This window comes from Salmo salar, chromosome 11, assembly GCF_965601325.2.
Source record: "Salmo salar chromosome 11, fSalSal1, whole genome shotgun sequence".
NCBI classification, from domain to species: Eukaryota; Metazoa; Chordata; class Actinopteri; order Salmoniformes; family Salmonidae; genus Salmo; species Salmo salar.
This window is the reverse complement of record NC_138301.1, coordinates 90,935,602-90,954,913: the sequence shown is the minus strand read 5'-3', so window position 1 is coordinate 90,954,913 and position 19,312 is coordinate 90,935,602. Positions and strand designations below refer to the sequence as shown.

At 42.2% G+C, this 19,312-nt stretch overlaps 1 protein-coding gene across 1 annotated transcript in view; it reads right to left on the bottom strand.

Annotated features, from left to right (window-relative positions):
* Positions 1-19,312, bottom strand: part of LOC106563133 (uncharacterized) — a 147,893-nt gene that overhangs the window by 13,298 nt on the left and 115,283 nt on the right. The window contains exons 13-37 of the mRNA XM_045689931.2: positions 17,140-17,247; positions 12,980-13,033; positions 10,855-10,908; positions 10,514-10,558; positions 10,352-10,405; positions 10,193-10,237; positions 9,984-10,037; positions 9,563-9,607; positions 9,364-9,417; positions 9,168-9,212; positions 9,003-9,056; positions 6,751-6,795; positions 6,512-6,565; positions 6,279-6,386; positions 6,132-6,185; positions 5,835-5,888; positions 5,571-5,615; positions 5,019-5,072; positions 4,269-4,313; positions 1,998-2,051; positions 1,706-1,759; positions 1,560-1,613; positions 1,264-1,317; positions 1,077-1,130; positions 899-943 (exon numbers count right to left, since the gene is read on the bottom strand). Coding sequence (XP_045545887.1) covers positions 899-943; positions 1,077-1,130; positions 1,264-1,317; positions 1,560-1,613; positions 1,706-1,759; positions 1,998-2,051; positions 4,269-4,313; positions 5,019-5,072; positions 5,571-5,615; positions 5,835-5,888; positions 6,132-6,185; positions 6,279-6,386; positions 6,512-6,565; positions 6,751-6,795; positions 9,003-9,056; positions 9,168-9,212; positions 9,364-9,417; positions 9,563-9,607; positions 9,984-10,037; positions 10,193-10,237; positions 10,352-10,405; positions 10,514-10,558; positions 10,855-10,908; positions 12,980-13,033; positions 17,140-17,247 — 1,386 coding nt within the window. The remainder of the gene's footprint in view (positions 1-898; positions 944-1,076; positions 1,131-1,263; positions 1,318-1,559; positions 1,614-1,705; positions 1,760-1,997; positions 2,052-4,268; positions 4,314-5,018; positions 5,073-5,570; positions 5,616-5,834; positions 5,889-6,131; positions 6,186-6,278; positions 6,387-6,511; positions 6,566-6,750; positions 6,796-9,002; positions 9,057-9,167; positions 9,213-9,363; positions 9,418-9,562; positions 9,608-9,983; positions 10,038-10,192; positions 10,238-10,351; positions 10,406-10,513; positions 10,559-10,854; positions 10,909-12,979; positions 13,034-17,139; positions 17,248-19,312) is intronic.

The window sequence follows — 19,312 nt, the reverse complement described above, 5'->3', positions numbered from 1 at the left end:
ATGCTGCCAAACATACCCTCGTAAAACTGACCATCCTGCCGATCCTGGACTTCAGCGATGTCATTTACAAAATAGCCTCCAACTCTCTACTCAACAAAACGGATGCAGTCTATCACAGTGCCATCCGTTTTATCACCAAAGCCCCATATACTACCCACCACTGCGTCCGGTACGTTCTCATTGACTGGCCCTCGCTTCATACTCGTCGCTAAACCCACTGGCTCCAGGTCATCTACAAGTCTTTGCTAGGTAAAGCCCCGCCTTATCTCAGCTCACTGGTCACCATAGCACCCCCTACACGTAGCACTCGCTCCAGAAGGTATATCTCACAAAGCCAATTCCTCCTTTGGCCGCCTCTCCTTCCAGTTCTCTGCTGCCAATGACTGGAACGAACTACAAAAATCACTGAAGCTGGAGACTCATATCCCTCACTAGCTTTAAGCACCAGCTGTCAGGGCAGCTCACAGATCACTGCACATAGTCCATCTGTAAATAGCCCATCCAACTACCTCATCCCCATACTGTATTTATTCATCTTGCTCCTTTGCACCCCAGTATCTCTACTTGCACATTCATCTTCTGCACATCTATCACTCCAGTGTTTAATTGCTATATTGTAATTACTTCGCCACCATGGCCTATTTATTGCCATACCTCCCTTATCTTACCTCATTTGAACACACTGTATCGACTTTTTCTACTGTATTATTGACTGTATGCTTGTTTATTCCATGTGTAACTCTGTGTTGTTGTATGTGTCGAACTGCTTTGCTTTATCTTGGCCAGGTCGCAGTTGTAAATGAGAACTTGTTCTCAACTAGCCTACCTGGTTAAATAAAGGTGAAACAAAAAAAAGTCATCAAAATTGATTGACCAATATGATTGAGGTTGATCTCACCTGAGGTCCTGGAGGGCCTCTCTCCCCAGGAGGTCCTGATAAACCCTATAAAATACAGCCCAGTCAGCACAGACTCAATACACCCAGCACCCAAACTAACGCCAGACTCAATGAAGTTGTTCACAAGGACTTGTCACATACAGTATGTGGACTTGTCAATGACAGCACAGTTACTTACTGGAGGTCCAGGCTTCCCAGAAGGACCAGGCAGGCCTCTCACACCTGTCTCTCCCTGAGACACAAATGCAGTCAGTCGCAATAACGACTAATAACGAAATACACATAGAAACATGTGATGCTGGTGCAGGTCTGGTATAGCCGTTTGGAATAATCACTGACTACGTAACTCATACGAGTGTCCTTACCCTCTCTCCCATGTGACCTGTTGTACCACGCATTCCCACGTTACCCGGGAAACCCTGGGGGCAAGAGAGACACGGGAGTGGTAATATAAGGACGTTGCACACACACACACACACACACACACACACACACACACACACACACACACACACACACACACACACACACACACACACACACACACACACACACACACACACACACACACACACACACACACACACACACACACACACACACACACACACAGTGCTGATCAAACCCTTTGCCCTGTACGCCCTACAGAAGCATCACTTACATACGTGCCTACTGAGCCCTGTGGTCCCTCCACACCTTCCTTCCCAGTGAAGCCCTGATGGAGAGAGACAGCGTCATACACACACAGTTCAAAGTTGTCCTATTGAGAATCACATCAATCACTTCCGTGTTAAATGTGTCACTCACCCTCTCTCCCAGCGGCCCAGGGATACCTGTTGGTCCTATCCGTCCAGGTGGGCCCTGTCAATGAGACAGTAGTCACTCACACTGCACGCTGTGTGCTGATGGCCTCAGTCCCCAACACTAACTCTGTTCATGGCTCCACATTGCAGCTAGTTATTGATTATATAGGAATGTCTGCCAGATCATTGTGCATGTTTATGATAGCAATATCCACAATCAATGTCCTATGATTGTTGGTGGAACACAATAACTTAAGTGTCTGATTGGAATAAACTTTGAGGCTTTCTAGACTCACCGGAGGTCCTGAGGGGCCGTCTGGACCTGGCTCTCCAGCAATGCCCTGGAATCCCTTGAGGAAGGCGAAAGAGTGATGGAAAGAGTAAGAGGAGAATGAGAGAATGATGGAGAGAGGAAGAAAGAAGAGAGCTTATCGCATGGGTGTACTCAATGAGAACATTAAAATGCAAATAAAAAAACGAATTGGAATTGATTACATATAATACAATTAAAATGTTTGCACAATGCTGTGAGTCAATTCAGTGTTTAACTATGTTTATAAATGTTTTGCTATTCAGCTGTTTAATCTACCGCTTAATGACTTTGTAATCATGAGTTAATTGGACCAACTATATGCAGGCTATTCAGTAATTATGCCTCTGGTTATGTACAGAGGTTAACTGTAACAAATTTAATTGGCTACCTCGTCCATCTTTGTTACCAATAATACCATCTAATAATGTAACCATCAACAATGGAGTAATGTCTATGTTCCTGCAAGGAACATTAAATCAAACAACAACTTTCAGCTATCTAAATTGAAAATCAACATTTTTTATTTTGTGGTTTTTATGGATATGCTGATGATGGCAGTGGCACATAACTTTATCAAATGAATACCGTAATTTCCAGACTATTAAGCGTACCTGAATATAAGCCGCACCCACTGAATTAAAAAAAAAATATTATTTTGAACGTAAATAAGCCACACGTCTATAAGCCGCAGGTGCCTACCGGTACACTGAAACAAATGAACTTTACACAGGCTTTAACGAAACACGGCTTGTAACAAAAGTAAATAGGCTTTAATGAAACACGGCTTGTAACAAAAAATAAAACATTTGCAGTAAGCTTTAGTTGTCTTTTTGCACTGAGTCAATTTCTCACGCTGCTGTTCCCAACATCTTATCATCGACTCATTAAGACCAAGCTCCCGTGCAGCAGCTCTATTTCCTTTTCCAACAGCCAGATCAATCGCCTTCAACTTGAAAGCTGCATCATATGCATTTCTCCGTGTCTTTGCCATGATGAGGGTGACAAAATGACTACCGTAATCAGAATGATGGGAATTTGAGAGCGCTCGATTTAATCTAAACAGTAAACCAAAAAGTTGTTTGACCTTAACCCATTCGGCAATTTCTTTGGTCTAATGAAAGCTTCATGCCGCCAAAAAATTGAGCACGTCACAGAATGTGTTTTTTTGGGAAAAAAATTGGAAAGCGGGAAAAATCCATATATTAGCCGCGTCATTGTTTAAGCCGCGAGGTTCAAAGCCTGGGAAAAAAGTTGCGGCTTATAGTCCGGAATTTACGGTAATCAATTGGTGATAATGCCTACATGCCAAATCATTTATCTTGGCCATCCCTCTTCCTCTGCTTCCTTCTCCTGTCTCCCCTCAGTGTTCTCTCTGCCTGGTAAGCAGTCTATATTTAAGCAATAAGGCCTGAGGGGGTGTGGAATATGACCAATATACCACGGCTAAGGGCTGTTATGCAAGTCGCAACACGGAGTGCCTGGATACAGTCCTTAGCCGTGGTATATTGGCCATACACAAACCCCTGAGGTGCCTTATTGCGTTTATAAACTGGTTACCAACGTAATTAGAAAGGTAAAAATAAAATGTTTGTCATACCCGTGATATACGGTCTGATATACCACAGCTTTCAACCAGTCAGCATTCAGGGCTCAAACCACCCAGTTTATAATACAGTATATAGCTGAGGTGGAAATACAATACACTGGCCAGCTCACAGACCCTCTGGAGGTGACTGACTAGGCTAGAAACCACTTTCACGCCTCCTCATATTATATTATCCACACTCTCATATGTTTATGTGAGTGCGTGTGTGAATGCACACGTGGGAAACCATCAGTGTGTGTGGCGGTGATGCAATATGACTGACCTCCTGAACCTTTTACAGCTCCCGTTTACAAGCACGGAGAGACACCTGATATAATTAACTAGCTCGGTAGCAAGTACTTCTTTGCTCTGTTACATTTTTTGGGCCTAGTCTGCGTTTGTTGTGATTGCAAGGTCACAAAATCATATAAAACCCATCATATATTTCAGGGGTGTCCTATAAAATGTGATAAAGTGTTTTTATTAGCTGAGCTGCGAGAATTACAGTATATCATTGACCAACCAATGAATTTAAACATCGTGAGACTGACTATAAGAAGTTCTTATAGCTACTAAGTCTCATAGTGACCTTTACGTGAACCACATGTATTGAGTCTGAGTTTCTACGATAAGCCCATGTATGCTGTTAAAGTATCTTCTTGGTTTTACCTTTAGGCCTTTACTGCCAGTTACTGCCACTGAACCAGAGAGACCCTGCAACACATGAGAAACAAGTGTTAACTCAATAGACAGCAACAGAGGTCACAACAGAGGTCATACACTGTATGCACAAGCACTAATGTGAATGAGAGACGTAGCGCTGACCATTAGCAAATACAGTAACTCCATAACTACACATTTTAAATAAGGACACAAACGCCATTCATCTTGTCATATTCATGTTAGAATGTAATGATATGAGGTTGAAGTTGATGAGGGATGAATTAAAGTTGAGAATGCACATTCCGGTTTGTCTGCCCCACATGCAATGACAATCGCTTGTGAATATGTCACACCAAGCAGGGTTGTGAAGATTGCCATCTGCTGTTCAGAACCAGAATGACTACAGTTGTTCACAAATCATTATCTGATTCTACCGAAACCCTCAGGAGTAGGGTTGCAAAATTCGGCAACTTCCGGGAATTTTCCATCTGAATTCTGGAAACACAGGACAACCCTACTCAGGAGACATTTTACCATAATCCTTTCTGATTGCACCTATACTTTTCTTGAGCAATACCTTCAAATATTTTCTCAACAATCTGCCAATATATGCAGTGCAGACAGGAAATAATCTGACAAAATAAACTGTTGTTTGGCAGTCTATTTTGTGTACATGGCTCAGTGTATGCAGTATATACAAGCTCAGTGTTTTCAGGGGTGTGATCACTGTATTGAAATATGATATAGAATGGGAACCTGTGTACCAGGCTTTCCTTCTGGTCCCTCTGTCCCGGGAGGGCCTGGCAAGCCCTGTTGGAAACAAGTGGAAACACAAACACATAATAAGTGTACTGTGATTCCATCTTTCATATTCGTTTTTAGTCAGCTCCATTAGATAAGCCCGTACAACCTTGGATACCCTTTATCACCAAGCAAGTGTTAGCATCTGGAGTTTTAACACTTAGGTATATTACTGAGAAGACAGATCTTTCCCTCCGCACACACCAGTGGAGGCTGCTGAGGGGAGGAGTCCATGGAACTTTATCAAATGTATGGTTTCCATGTGGTTGATACCATTCCATTGACTCCATTCCACCTATTACTATGAGCCGTCCTACCCTCAGCAGCCTCCACTGACACACACGCGCACACACACACGCACACGCACACAGTTCTGCCAACATAGATATTGCCCATTGAGGCGTCCACTTTATATCTGATTTGTCAAGTATATTGATGTATTTTGCTATGCAAATTGATCAAGTAGATGGCCCCACTAGTGTTCGTCTGTGAATGGTCTGTGCTTACCGGTTGACCAGGCTGGCCAACATTCCCTCTCTGACCCACGCGACCCTGGGTAAAAGAGGGCAGTGCCAATCAGGATACCATTCAAATATCAAGAGCAGAACTTAAATCACGCTTTACTTAATACTAGGGTTGCAAAATTCCGGAAACTTTCCCATAATTCCCAGAAATTACAAATCCTAGAAATGCTGGATAACCTGAACATTTTGGAAATGTTACTGGAATTTAGCAACCTTCATAAACACATTCAATAGGAGAGTGTCCTACCTTGTTCCCTCTGTGTCCAGGCTTGCCGTTGCGCCCATCTGTTCCTCTATTCCCCTTCAAAGAAACACAGAGATATTTAATACACTACATGTCCCAAATGGCACCTCATAGGACTGGTCAAAGGTAGTGCACTACACAGGCCGGGAATAGGGTGCCATTTGGGACAAACTATTTCAGGACATGAAATCCACAGTTTTATCATCATTTTGACCAATCCTAACAGGCAGACTGATAAAATAATGACATTCTAAATGTTACATTCATTGTGATGCATTCCTTTTTGAAGTCTTCTCTGACCTTCAGCCCCTCTCTGCCCAGTTTTCCCTGAGGGCCAGTTTCTCCATTCTCCCCCTGAAAGACAAGACCCAATATCCATCAGTCTTCCAGTGGTAAAGTGTCAGTCTATAACTTTAGATGCAGTGATAAGGCAGAGAGGCTGCCTACCTCAATGCCTTTAGTGCCAGGTTGACCTTTGAGCCCAGTAAAGCCAGGGGGGCCACTGGGACCCCTCTCTCCCTGAGGCCCTTGGATACCCGAAGCATCTTGAACACCCTGAGAGAGAACACAGAGAGAGAGAGAAACAGATAAACGGGTAACTGTCAATAGACGTAAACAGTATGAATCAACAGCTTTAGTTTTGCGGAATGTGTACAGGTCTCCAGAGGCCGGGTTCTTACTCTCTCCCCCTTCAGTCCAGGGTCTCCCTTATCCCCGTTTGGTCCTCTTTTGCCCTGTGGAGGTCAGAGGTGAGGGGTGAGTTGTCAGAGAGGGGTCAGATGAAGGCAAGTAAAGTAAGTAGCTGAAAAGCATGCAACCTGATTCTTCATAGTGTTTTGAATCACTCCAAGGACAACACAAAAATGGATTCCATCTAATTCAAAATAAACGTCAGTAAATGCAGTACTAATATACTTACAGTAATACCAGGTAAACCCATTGGACCTTGTGTTCCCAGTGGGCCCTTCAATCAAAGAGTGACAGAATGGATTGAAGCATTAGTTCCTTTTAGTTCGTTTTTCTCACTTCAAGTAGAGGATGGAGAGAAATCATGGCTCCACCAAATCTTCCCTTCATGATGATCTTTTGTCTGATCTATAGCCACACTTCGGCCACACTGACTGACAATGTAAACTTACTAACACATTTTTTTATGACACATCTGATAACATAATATAAGAGACATAGTGCTTTCGGAAAGTATTCAGACCCCTTGACTTTTCCCATATTTTGTTATGTGACAGCATATCTAAAATAGGTGAAAAAAAATAATACTAATCCGCAGCAATCTACACACAATACCCCATAATGACAAAGCGAAAACAGGTTTCTAGAAATTGAGCTCAGCTGCATCCTGTTTCCATTGATCATCCTTGAGATGTTTCCACAACTTGTTTCCACCTGTGGTAAATTCAATTTATTGGACATGATTTGGAAAGGCACACATCTGTCTATAAGGTCCCACAGTTGACAGTGCATGTCAGAGCAAAAACCAAGCCATGAGGTCGAAAGAATCGTCCGTAGAGCTCCGAGACAGGATTGTGTCGAGGCACAGATCTGGGGAAGGGTACAAAACATTTCTGCAGCATTGAAGGTCCCCAAGAACACCGTGGTCTCCATCATTCTTAAATGGAAGAAGTTTGGAACCACCAAGATTCTTTCTAGCACTGGCCGCCCTGCCAAACTGAGCAATCGGGGGAGAAGGGCCTTGGTCAGGGAGGTGACCAAGAACCTGATGGTCACTCTGACCAGAGCTCTATAGTTCCTCAGTGGAGATGGGAGAACCCTCCAGAAGGACAACCATCTCTGCAGCACTCCACCAATCAGGCCTTTATGGTAGAGTGTCTGGACAGAAGTCACTCCTCAGTAAAAGGCACATGACACCCCACTTGGAGTTTGCGAAAAGGCACCCGAAGGACTCAGACCGCGAGAAACAAGATTCTCTGGTCTGATGAAACAAAGATTAAACTCTTTGGCCTGAATGCCAAGCGTAACATCTGGAGGAAACCTGGCACCATCCCTACAGTGAAGCATGGTGTTGGCAGCATCATGTTGTGGGGATGTTTTTCACCAGCAGGGACTGGGAGACTAGTCAGGAGTGAGGCAAAGATGAATGGAGCAAAGTACAGAGAGATTCTTGATGAAAACCTGCTCCAGAGTGCTCAGGACCTCAGACTGGGACGACGGTTCATCTTCCATAAGGACAACGACCCTAAGCACACAGCAGGAGTGGCTTCGGAACAAGTCTCTGAATGTCCTTGAGTGGCCCAGCCAGAGCCAGGCCTTGAACCCGATCGAACATCTCTGGAGAGACCTGAAAATATCTGTGCAGCAACGCTCCACCTCCAACCTGACAGAGCTTGAGAGGATCTGCAGAGAAGAATGGGAGAAACTCCCCAAATACAGGTGTGCCAAGCTTGTATCATCATACCCAAGAAGACTCAAGGATGTAATCGCTGCCAAAGGTGCTTCAACAAAGTACTGAGTAAAAGGTCTGAATACTTATGTAAATGTTATTTCCGTTTTTTAAATTTGTTATATTATTAGCAAAAAAAAAAGAAAAATCAGTTTTTGCTTCATCATTATGGGGTATTGATTGTAGATTGATAAGGATTAAAAAATATATACATTTTAGAATAAGGATGTAACCTAAATTAACAACATTTGGAAAAAGTCAAGGGGTCTGAATACTTCCCGAAGGCACCGTATTCTGTGTAGAATTTAGTGAAAACTGGAGGAGCTGTCAACCTAAACATCGCCTAGAGGATGTCTGGATAACAGCCAGAGTTACACTCACATGCAAACTGCCTGGGGGTCGGATCTATGGCAATCTAGCAGTTTACAACCTCTCCAAATGAGTAATTTGATATCATACGAATATACAGTGTGGTCATCATCCAGACATACAAGTGACCTTGACTTGCCCATTTTAAAGTGGGTTTACTTTCTTAAGTTAGAGCCTTTCATCCATTAGCTTAGACCAGCTCTACCACAACCCATCAAAGCTAGATGATGTAGGACAAGGGATACACAAAGCATAGTAAAATCTGTAGCCTAACACTGACAGAGCTCTGCCACATGGGGGCACTGTGGGGTTACTGTGTGAGTGAGTGTCTCTGGCAGGAAAAGTGGGGTGTAGGTGGTCAGTCCACTGGGTACTATGCTACTCACCATGGGCCCCTCAAACCCTTGCTCACCCCGGATACCCATCATCCCCATTGGTCCCTGAGGAAGACAGAGAAAGGAAGGAAGCAAGGGGGTTGGAGAGAGACGGGTATAGTAGTTTCTTTTACTAGAGCAGAATGAACTTTACCAGTGAAGAGAGGAGAAACTTACAGGGTCACCTTTCGGACCAGCGGCACCACTCATCCCAAGCTGTCCCTGTGAAAATATAAAACCGTACAGATGACCTTTAACCCCAGATATTAGACGTTACTGTGGTGAGAAATCCCTCCGAAAAACACGTTTCCAAAGACAATCATCTGGTCCCAAGTCTCTGTTAGGGAAAGTTGTGCAGCTGATTGAGACTGACCTGAATTCCCCTGAGACCTGGAGGCCCACTCTCACCATCTAAACCCTGGGGCCCCTGGTGAAATAAACAAACTTTTAAAACGTGTAATGTATGCGTGTAATATTTCCTTTATAGTCTAACAAGCATAGAGCATGGAGTTCTGTTGAATGTGACCCAACTTCAGGCAAGAAAACACAACAAGACAAACGTCTCCTCTTACCTGCGGGCCTCTGGGGCCAACGACTCCAACAAGGCCCAACTCTCCCTAGAAGATTAATGCAGGTTACCTTTGGCAAAGACTGACATGCACAGATTTTTTTTTAATCAGCTGTCCCCATAAGAGAAACCTTTTTGTTTCCAGGGAGAACCCTTTTTGATTCCACGTAGAACCCTTTTTGGTTTCCATGTTGAACTCTCTGTGGAAAGGGTCCTACGTGGAACCCAAAAGAGCTCTTCCTGTAACCAAAAAGTGTTCTCCAATGGGGACAGAGGAAGAACCTTTTTAAGTTCTAAATAGCAATTTGTTTTCTACGAGTGTACTTAGAAAGAGCTACCAATAAAGTACCGTAGGTGCTAAGTTTATACATTATCTAAAATAAATGGGAGGACTGTAGTCTCCTGGGATCAAAATGCAATCTTACCTTTGAGCCGTTAACTCCCTGAGCGCCAATAGAGCCTGTGAAACCAGCGGCTCCCTGCGCAAAACAAAAATACACACACTGAGTGATATGATGTGGGATGACTGACATATAGTAGCACTTGGAATTATGGCCCATTAGAATACTGTGTTTTACTGTATGTTGGAATACATAGTAGGGAAAGTCCAGACTCCTGTTGCCTGTCTACTCACCATTGACCCAGGAGGCCCTGGAGGCCCATCAAACCCAGCCTCCCCCTGGAAAGTCAAACACATGGACACAAGTTAATGACACAGTCAACTTTAGTGATAAACAATGGACAGTAACTACCAGTTTATTTGTTTGTAGTATTGTTACTGTAGGTCACTCACATCAGGGCCAGGGGGCCCCTCTGGGCCAGTGGCCCCTCTGACTCCCTGAGGTCCCTGAAGAGAACACAGACACAGTAAACCTTTAGGGTTTTGGTCAAAAATAGTGCACTATGAAAGGAATAGGGCGCTATTTGGTACGCATACGGTGAGCGAAACACTTACACGTGGACCAACAAAACCGCGACGGCCTGGTAAACCAATGGAGCCCTACAGGACAAACAAAGATCAGATCCTAAGCTTTCAATTGAGAGGACTATTCACACAAAAGTCATCAGCAACATGCATACTGAGCATTACAGGGATATGAGAAAAGAAAATCAAGATAAATGTAATGTAAACTGATGTGAACGGTACCAGAGCAGTCAGATCTCATAGTACTTACTCTTACCACTAAGAGGCAGCATATTCAAAGTAACAATATTGACTGGTAAAGACTGGAGATCGACATAAGTCAGTTTGGTACTCTAGTAATTACGAAACAATCATACTTCAGTCAAAATTACCTTCTGGCCCGGTTCTCCCATACGGCCTCGTCGACCCTTTGCTCCAATAAGGCCCTATAAGGCGTTAAAAAGCATTATACATACAGTACCAGTCAAAAGTTTGGACACACCTACTCATTCCAGGGGTTTTCTTTACTATTTTCTATATTGTAGAATAATAGTGAAGATATCAAAACTATGAAATAACACATATGGAATCATGTAGTAACCAAAAAAAGTATAAAACAAATCAAAATATATTTTATATTTGAGATTCTTCAAAGTAGCCAACCTTTGCCTTGATAACAGCTTTCCACACTCTTGGCATTTTCTCAACCAGCTTCAGCTGGAATGCATTTCAATTAACAGGTGTGTCTTGTTAAAAGTACATTTCTGGAATTTCTTTCCTTCTTAATGCATTTCAGCCAATCAGTTGTGTTGTGACAAGGTAGGGGTGGTATACAGAAGATAGCCCTATTTGGTAAAAGACAAAGTCCATATTATGGCAAGAACAGGTCAAACAGCAAAGAGAAACGACAGTCCATCATTACTTTTAGACATGAAGGTCAGTTAATCATGAACATTTCAAGAACTTCGAAAGTTTCTTTAAGTGCAGTTGCAAAAACCATCAAGAGCTAAGATGAAACTGGCTCTCATGAGGACCGCCGCAGGAAAAGAAGACCCAGAGTTACCTCTGCTGCAGAGGATAAGTTCATTAGAGTTAACTGCACCTCAGATTGCAGCCCAAATTAATGCTTCACAGAGTTCAAGTAACAGACACATCTCAACATCAATTGTTCAGGGGATACTGTGTGAATCAGGCCTATATGGTCAAATTGCTGCAAAGTAACCACTTCTAAAGGACACCAATAATAAGAAGAGACTTGCTTGACCCAGGAAACATGGGCAAAGAACATTAGACCAGTGGAAATCTGTCCTTTGGTCTGATGAGTCCAAATTGGAGATTTTTGGATCCAACCACCGTGTCTTTGTGAGACGCAGAGTAGGTGACCGGATGATCTCCGCATTTGTGGTTCCCACCATGAAGCATGGGGGAGGAGATGTGATGGTGTTTTACTGGTGACAGTATCAGTTATTTATTTAGAATTCAAGGCACACTTAACGAGCATTGCTACCACAGCATTCTGCAGTGATACGCCATCCCATCTGGTTTGCGCTTAGTGTCAAGGGCATCGTAGTGATTGGACCAAAATGCAGTGGGGTTGTGAATGCTCATTTTCTTCTTTATTCAAATAAATGAACACTGAACAAAAAGAACGATGAAAACAGTCCTGTCAGGCACACAGCTAAACAAGAAACAACTACCCACAAAAACCCCATGAAAAACACCCCTACTAAATAAGACCTTCAATTAGAGGCAACGAGGAACAGCTGTCTCCAATTGAAGGTCAAAACAATAAACTAAACATAGAAATAGAATAACTAGAAAATAGAACATAGAAATACAAAACATAGAACACTACCCAAAAACCCCCACAACACAAAACAAACACACCCCTGCCACGTACCTGACCAAACTACAATAACCCCTTATACTGGTCAGGATGTGACACTTAGCGGGACTGTAATTTGTTTTTCAACAGGACAATGACCCAACACACATCCAGGCTGTGTAAGGGCTTTTGACCAAGAAGGAGAGTGATGGAGCTCTGCATCAGATGACCTGACCTCCACAATCACCTGACCTGAAGCCAATTGAGATGGTTTGGGATGAGTTGAACCGTAGAGTGAAGGAAAAGCCGATAACAAGTGCTCAGCATATGTGGGAACTCCTTCAAGACTGTTGGAAATGTATTCTAGGTGAAGCTGGTTGAGAGAATGCCAAGAGTGTGCAAAGCTGTCATCAAGGCAAAGGGTGGCTACTTGGAAGAATCTAAAATCGAAAACACTTTTTGATTACTACATGATTCCATATGTGTTATTTCATAGTTTTGATGTCTTCACTATTATTCTACAATGTAAAAAAAAATTTAAATAAAGAAAAACCCTGGAATGAGTAGGTGTGTCCGAACTTTTGACTGGTACTATATGTACTTCATAGAAAGTGTTAACGATTTATGCACTTGATTAGTACTCTTCATTAGACCCATGTTTCAGAATTCATAATGCCAATGTTTCACCTTACCTCCTCCCCCTTTTCTCCTTTGGAACCGCCATCTCCCCTGTACCCAAAGGGTCCCTAAGCAAAATGAGACAGCAATCATTGATATAATCAGAGATATAGCATCTGGAATGACACCCTATTCCATATAATAGTGCACTACTTAGGGAATAGGGCCCTTAAGACCCTGGTAGGGCTGTGGCGGTCACAAAATTTTGTCAGCCCGTGATTGCCAAGCAAATAACTACTGGTCTTACGGCAATTGACCGTTAATTAACATAAACACATTTAGCATCTCCTGGCTTCGACACATAGCCTACAAGCCACTGATGCAGACCTTTGGAACAACTACATTTAAAAAAGTCAAATAAATCCATGTAATATAGCCTAAACCTTCACAATAAATCACTTATTTATTTTAGACAGGTTTAAAGAAACATGATATGAAGAAAATGTAATCTACTTCAGAAGAACAGAATACTATACTCTGAGTTGTCCGTATGTTAGGTCCTCACCTGGCTATGTCATACGGCTGTGGGCTACAATAGCTCATTTAGCAGACAAGATTTGCTTAGAATTCCGTGCCATCATTTTATATAATTTATAGTATAAAGAATACAATTGAAAAAAGCTGAATAAAATAGAAAGGATATTTTCTCCAAATGATTTGAGAGACTGCGCTATTCTGTGTTGAGTGGTTAACTAAGAAATAGGTACTCCTATATGTTTCATTTAGAGTTCTTAATGTAACTTTAGTTGTTGTACAAACGTTGGGCTATACGTTTAGATTTTTTAATACATTGTAAGGCTGCATGATATGACTCTAATGATGATTTGTAATAAGTTGCTTGAAAGGCATGAGCTCTGCTTTGTTTTTTGCACAGGCTGTACACACTTCATCAGTCTCTCATTCACAATTTGACCAGTACTTGAGAATGCCCCGAATTTCCTGGCGAAATCCCCTTTGTTTGCCTGTAATGCCCCCTAAAAAAATCCAGGTCTTTTGCGGCCAGTGGCCATTGTGACCTTGAGCTGAATATAATAATTATATTTCCCTTCTCCCTGAGTGCTGTGTGCTCCGAAGCACCTCTCACTCACATGGCTCTCCATCACGTGATCGGGTCTTTATCACAGGCTACAAGGGAAGACAGACACATTGGGGACGCAACTGCGCAGGGTCCCATCCAATTCTGTGGTGCATATTGAAGATATTGGAAGAACTGTCCACATTTACTTTTCGTCAGCCAACAAGATGAGTAGGCCTAACGAACAGCAAAAGCACTAGCCTATGTCAATCTACTATCCCCCATAGTACAAAAGTTGACCTATTCTTTTCTGTGCAAGAAATAAATATTACAAACATAGTCTGGGACAATGTTTGGAATAATACAACCACTAGCATCCCAAAACATTTTTACGCAATGAGGCTGAAACAGATCGGAACGTTTAGCTTAAAAAGTTGATAAACTAGCAGGATATTTCTTCACATTATAAGCACAGCAACGTGCACACGGCAGTAGGCTATAAGCGCGAATGTTCCATTAGCAGGAAAACACCACTATCAAAAGTGACCGCAAATGTGATTATGCATGTAATACTTTGATTATAAAGTTGCATTATGGTGAAAATGATCTTCCCCAAACTTTAAACTCACGCGCTGCTTATGAATGCCAGTTAGCCTCTACACCCCTTGTAAAGCGGATTCATGTGCTTAATTTTAAGAAGTTATTTGGCCACTTTACAAACCTTATCAAAACATATAGGCCTATGGGCTAGGCTACATGAGGTGTGTGACTATGATTAGAAAAAGTCAACAAAAAAAGGCATTGTTTCTTGCATTACGCTGGGCATCATTCACAAGTGATAATATATACTTCACAAGTGATAGGCTAATATTGTCACCCATCAGAATATTCTAAATTTAACCTTGTCTTTACATATAGTAAATAATATACAGTGCATTCGGAAAGTATTCAGACCGCTTGACTTTTTCTTATGTTACAGCCTTATTCCAAAATAGATTAAATCCAATATTTTCCTCATCAATCTACACACAAAAGCAAAAACAAGTTTTTAAATTTTTTGCAAATGTAAATAAAAATAAAAAATAAATAAAAATAAAATTCAGAAATATGAAATCTACGTAAGTATTCAGACCCTTTACTCAGTACTTTGTTGAAGCACCACAGTTAGCGATTACAGCCTTGAGTCTTCTTGGGTATGACGCTATCAGCTTGGCACACCTGTATTTGGGGAGTTTATCCCATTCTTCTCTGTAGATCCCCTCAAGCTCTGTCAGGTTGGATGGGGAGCATTGCTACACCGCTATTTTCAGGTCTCTCCAAAGATGTTCGATAGGGTTCAAGTCCGGGCCCTGGCTGGGCCACTCAAGGACATTTGTCTCGAAGCAACTGCTGCGTTGTCTTGGTCGTGTGCTTAGGGTCATTGTCCTGTTGGAAGGTGAACCTTCGCCCCAGTCTCAGGTCCTGAGTGCTCTGGAGCAGGTTTTCATCAAGGATTTCTCTGTACTTAGCTCTGTTCATCTTTCCCTTGATCCTGACTATCCCCACAGCATGATGCTGCCACCACCATGCTTCACCGTAGGGATGGTGCCAGGTTTCCTCCAGACTAAATGCTTGGCATTCAGGCGAAAGAGTTCAATCTTGGTTTCATCAGACCAGAGAATCTTGTTTATCATGGTCTGAGAGTCCTTTAGGTGCCTTTTGGCAAACTCTAAGCAGGCTGTCATGTGCCTTTAACTGAGGAGTGGCTTCGTGCTACCCACTCTACCATAAAGACCTGATTGGCGGAGTGTTGCAGAGATGGTTGTCCTTCTGGAAGGTTCTCCCATCTCCACAGAGGAACTCTGGAGCTCTGTCAGAGTGACCATCGGGTTCTTGGTAACCTCCCTGACCAAGCCCCTTCTACCCAAATCGCTCAGTTTGGCCGGGCGGCCAGCTCTAGGAAAAGTATTGGTGGTTCCAAACGTATTCCATTTGAGAATGATGGAGGCCATTGTGTTCTTGGGGACCTTCAATGCTGCAGAATTTTTTTGGTACCCTTCGCCAGATCTATGCCTCGACACAATCCTGTCTCGGAGCTCTACGGACAATTCCTTTGACCTCATGGCTTTGTTTTTGCTCTGACATGCACTGTCAACTGTGGGACCTTATATAGACAGGTGTGTGTTTTTCCAAATCATGTCCAATCAATTGAATTTACCACAGGTGGACTCCAATCAAGTTGTAGAAAATTCTCAAGGAGGATCAATGGAAACAGTATGCACCTGAGCTCAATTTTGAGTCTCATAGCAAAGAGTCTGAATACTTATGTAAATAAGGTATTTCTGTTTTGTTTCTTTTATACATTTGAAAAAAATTCTAAAACCTGTTTTCACTTTGTCATTAAGGGGTACTGTGTGTAGATTGATGAGGAAAAACAATAATTTAATCAATTTTAGAGTAAGGCTGTAACGTTTCAAAAAGTGGAAAAAGTCAAAGGTCTGAATAATTCCGAATGCACTGTATGTGTGAAATTTGTTTTGATTTAGAATGGACCATTAACATGCACCTGTCTCAAAACAGGGGAAAAAATACATGTCATCTACGCACTTAAATAGCGAATGGAGGACACTTGTCCCATGGTTAATTTTCATGCCAGCCAGGTAGGCTTTACTCCTGTTGTAAAGAGAAGCAATGTGCTTAATAGTAGGAAAGTTGAGATACAGTATATAGTAGGCTTAGCCTATAGACAGCTGATGGGATCCTCCTCTTTTTAATATTGGCCATCACTCTGTTTTAGGAATGTTGCGCAACATGAGGTCATGGGTTCTCATGAAGTGTTTAATTAGATTTTCAATTACATTTGCATTGATGTCAGAGTGATTAGAGGGACAATAGAGTGCTGAATACCATGCAGTTAGCAAGTTTGTACAAATGACCATCAGCAGCATCAGAGCTTGGAGAAGCCTAATTACCGTGACTAAACGGTCACATGGAATTTGACTGGCTTCACGACTCGTGACCACCGGTGTGGAGGAAATATGGTCAAATAACAGCCCTAGGCCCTGGTTAAAATTAGTGCACTAAATAGGGAATAGGGTGCTGTTGGAGACTAGAATGGTTGTTTCTCAGAACAGAAGGTTATCGCGTAATAAGTCACTGAGTGGTGCCCTTTGACCTCACCTGTCGCCCGGGATCACCCAGCGTCCCAGGCTGACTGTCCTGCCCATTCGCTCCATCTTTCCCATGGAGCCCTGCTCTGCCCGCCACGCCATTTGGCCCCGGCTCACCCTGCAATACAATAGACACCATCACCCAATCAGAGGCTGTGGACTGTGACAGAAACACCACCACCCAATCAGAGGCTGTGGATCTGTGAAAGAGACAACATCACCCAATCAGAGGCAGTGGATCAGTGACAGAGACACCGCCACCCAATCAGTGGCTATGTGGACCTGTGGCAGTGAGGAAGCATCCCAAATGGCACCCTATTCCTATAGGGTACTGGTCAAGAGGTGCACTATATATTCTTATTCATTCCTTTACACTTGTGTGTATAAGGTAGTTGTTGTGGCACTGAGAGCTTATCAAGAGGATGAGAAGCTAGACTTCAGACCTCCTTGTCATCAATAACACTGCTCTGCAAAGAGGTGGAGACCATGTACAAATCTGAAAGCTTAAACACCTGTTAGCAGTGTGGAGTCTGAACTGTTATATTTCTGGGCCTGAACAGTGATTGATATTGTACATTTATTTATTGTATTTAACATTTTACATTTACATTTTAGTCATTTAGCAGACGCTCTTATCCAGAGCGACTTACAGTAGTGAATGCATACATTTCATTTCATGCATTTTTTTAAATGTTTATTTTTTGTACTAGCCCCCCGTGAGAATCGAACCCACAACCCTGGCGTTGCACACACCATGCTGGCGTTGCAAACACCATGCTCTACCAACTGAGCCCTTATTCTGCGAGGAAAGTTGACTGAGAACACATTCCAATTTACAGCAACGACCTGGGGAATAGTTACAGGGGAGAGGAAAGAACCAGTTGGTATCTGGGGGGGGATTAGGTGACCATGATGGTATGAGGGCCAGATTGGGAATTTAGCCAGGACACCGGGGTGAACACCCCTACTGTTACGATAAGTGGTATGGGATCTTTAGTGACCACAGAGAGTCAGGACACCCGTTTAATATCCCATCCGAAAGGCGGCACCCTACACAGGTCAATGTTCCCAATCACAATCCTGAGTTATTGGGATATGTTTTTTAGACCAGAGGAAAGAGTGCGTCCTACCGGCTCACCAACACCACTTCCAGCAGCATCTGGTCTCCCATCCAGGACCAACCCAGTTTAGCATCAGAGGTAAGCCAGCAACGTAATGCATTTTTTACATAAACATTTTACATTCACATTTTACATACATGGTACTTTTATATAAAGCAATTATATAACAATAATACATTACCAAACATAAACTCTTTAATCCCGCCACTCAGCCACTCTCAGCCCATCCCACCTATCACCATAGACCACCCTCGTTTGGTTTCCATGTGCCATATATTTTTCAATTGTGCTGTGATGTTTTACATAAATGTTGAACCTTTCTAATCGTATAGTATCCACAGGTTGTGAGCTAAAGATGAAAACCTTTCCTATGAGTATTATGTTATTTATATAGCGCAGCTATCAACATTTTTGTCCTCAAATGAAACTGGTGTATATTTCTATTTATGCCAATTCCTTTCAGCCAATTTGTATCTTTAATATACGGCAGGCGAACAAGTTCCCTACTTTCTCCCTTTTCCTCTTGCCTCCTCCATTTTTGTGGTAAGGCTGCAATCATTTGGTTATACATTTGGATTGAGCAGATATTGCCATATATTTTCGATAGCTGCATATGTGACATAACATTTATTAACATCATTAATAAATATAATACAATTGTAAAACATTTTTCCATAAATAATGTTTTTTTTTATTAATCAGCATATTTGAGTTTTACCATACTATTTGTTCTATCTTTTCAGGAGGATAAAACTGAAATTGTAACCAGCTTTGTATGGCTTGTTTAAGAAAGGGCGATACTTTAAACAATTTCATTTTCAGTTAGTTGGAAATTACAAATTGTAATCTGTATAAAGGCAAAAAGTACATTTTTCAACAAAGGATGAGCCTTTCTTAATAATCTACTAGAGATCCACTTTTAGTGAGAGGTTTAAAGCTTTAATAATTCTAGCCCCCCCAAACTCATATTCATGATATAAATTGGCATGTTTAAATTTGTCTGGCTTAGCATTCCAAATACAATGAAATATTTTTTGCTCAAACGATTTAAAAAAAACCAGT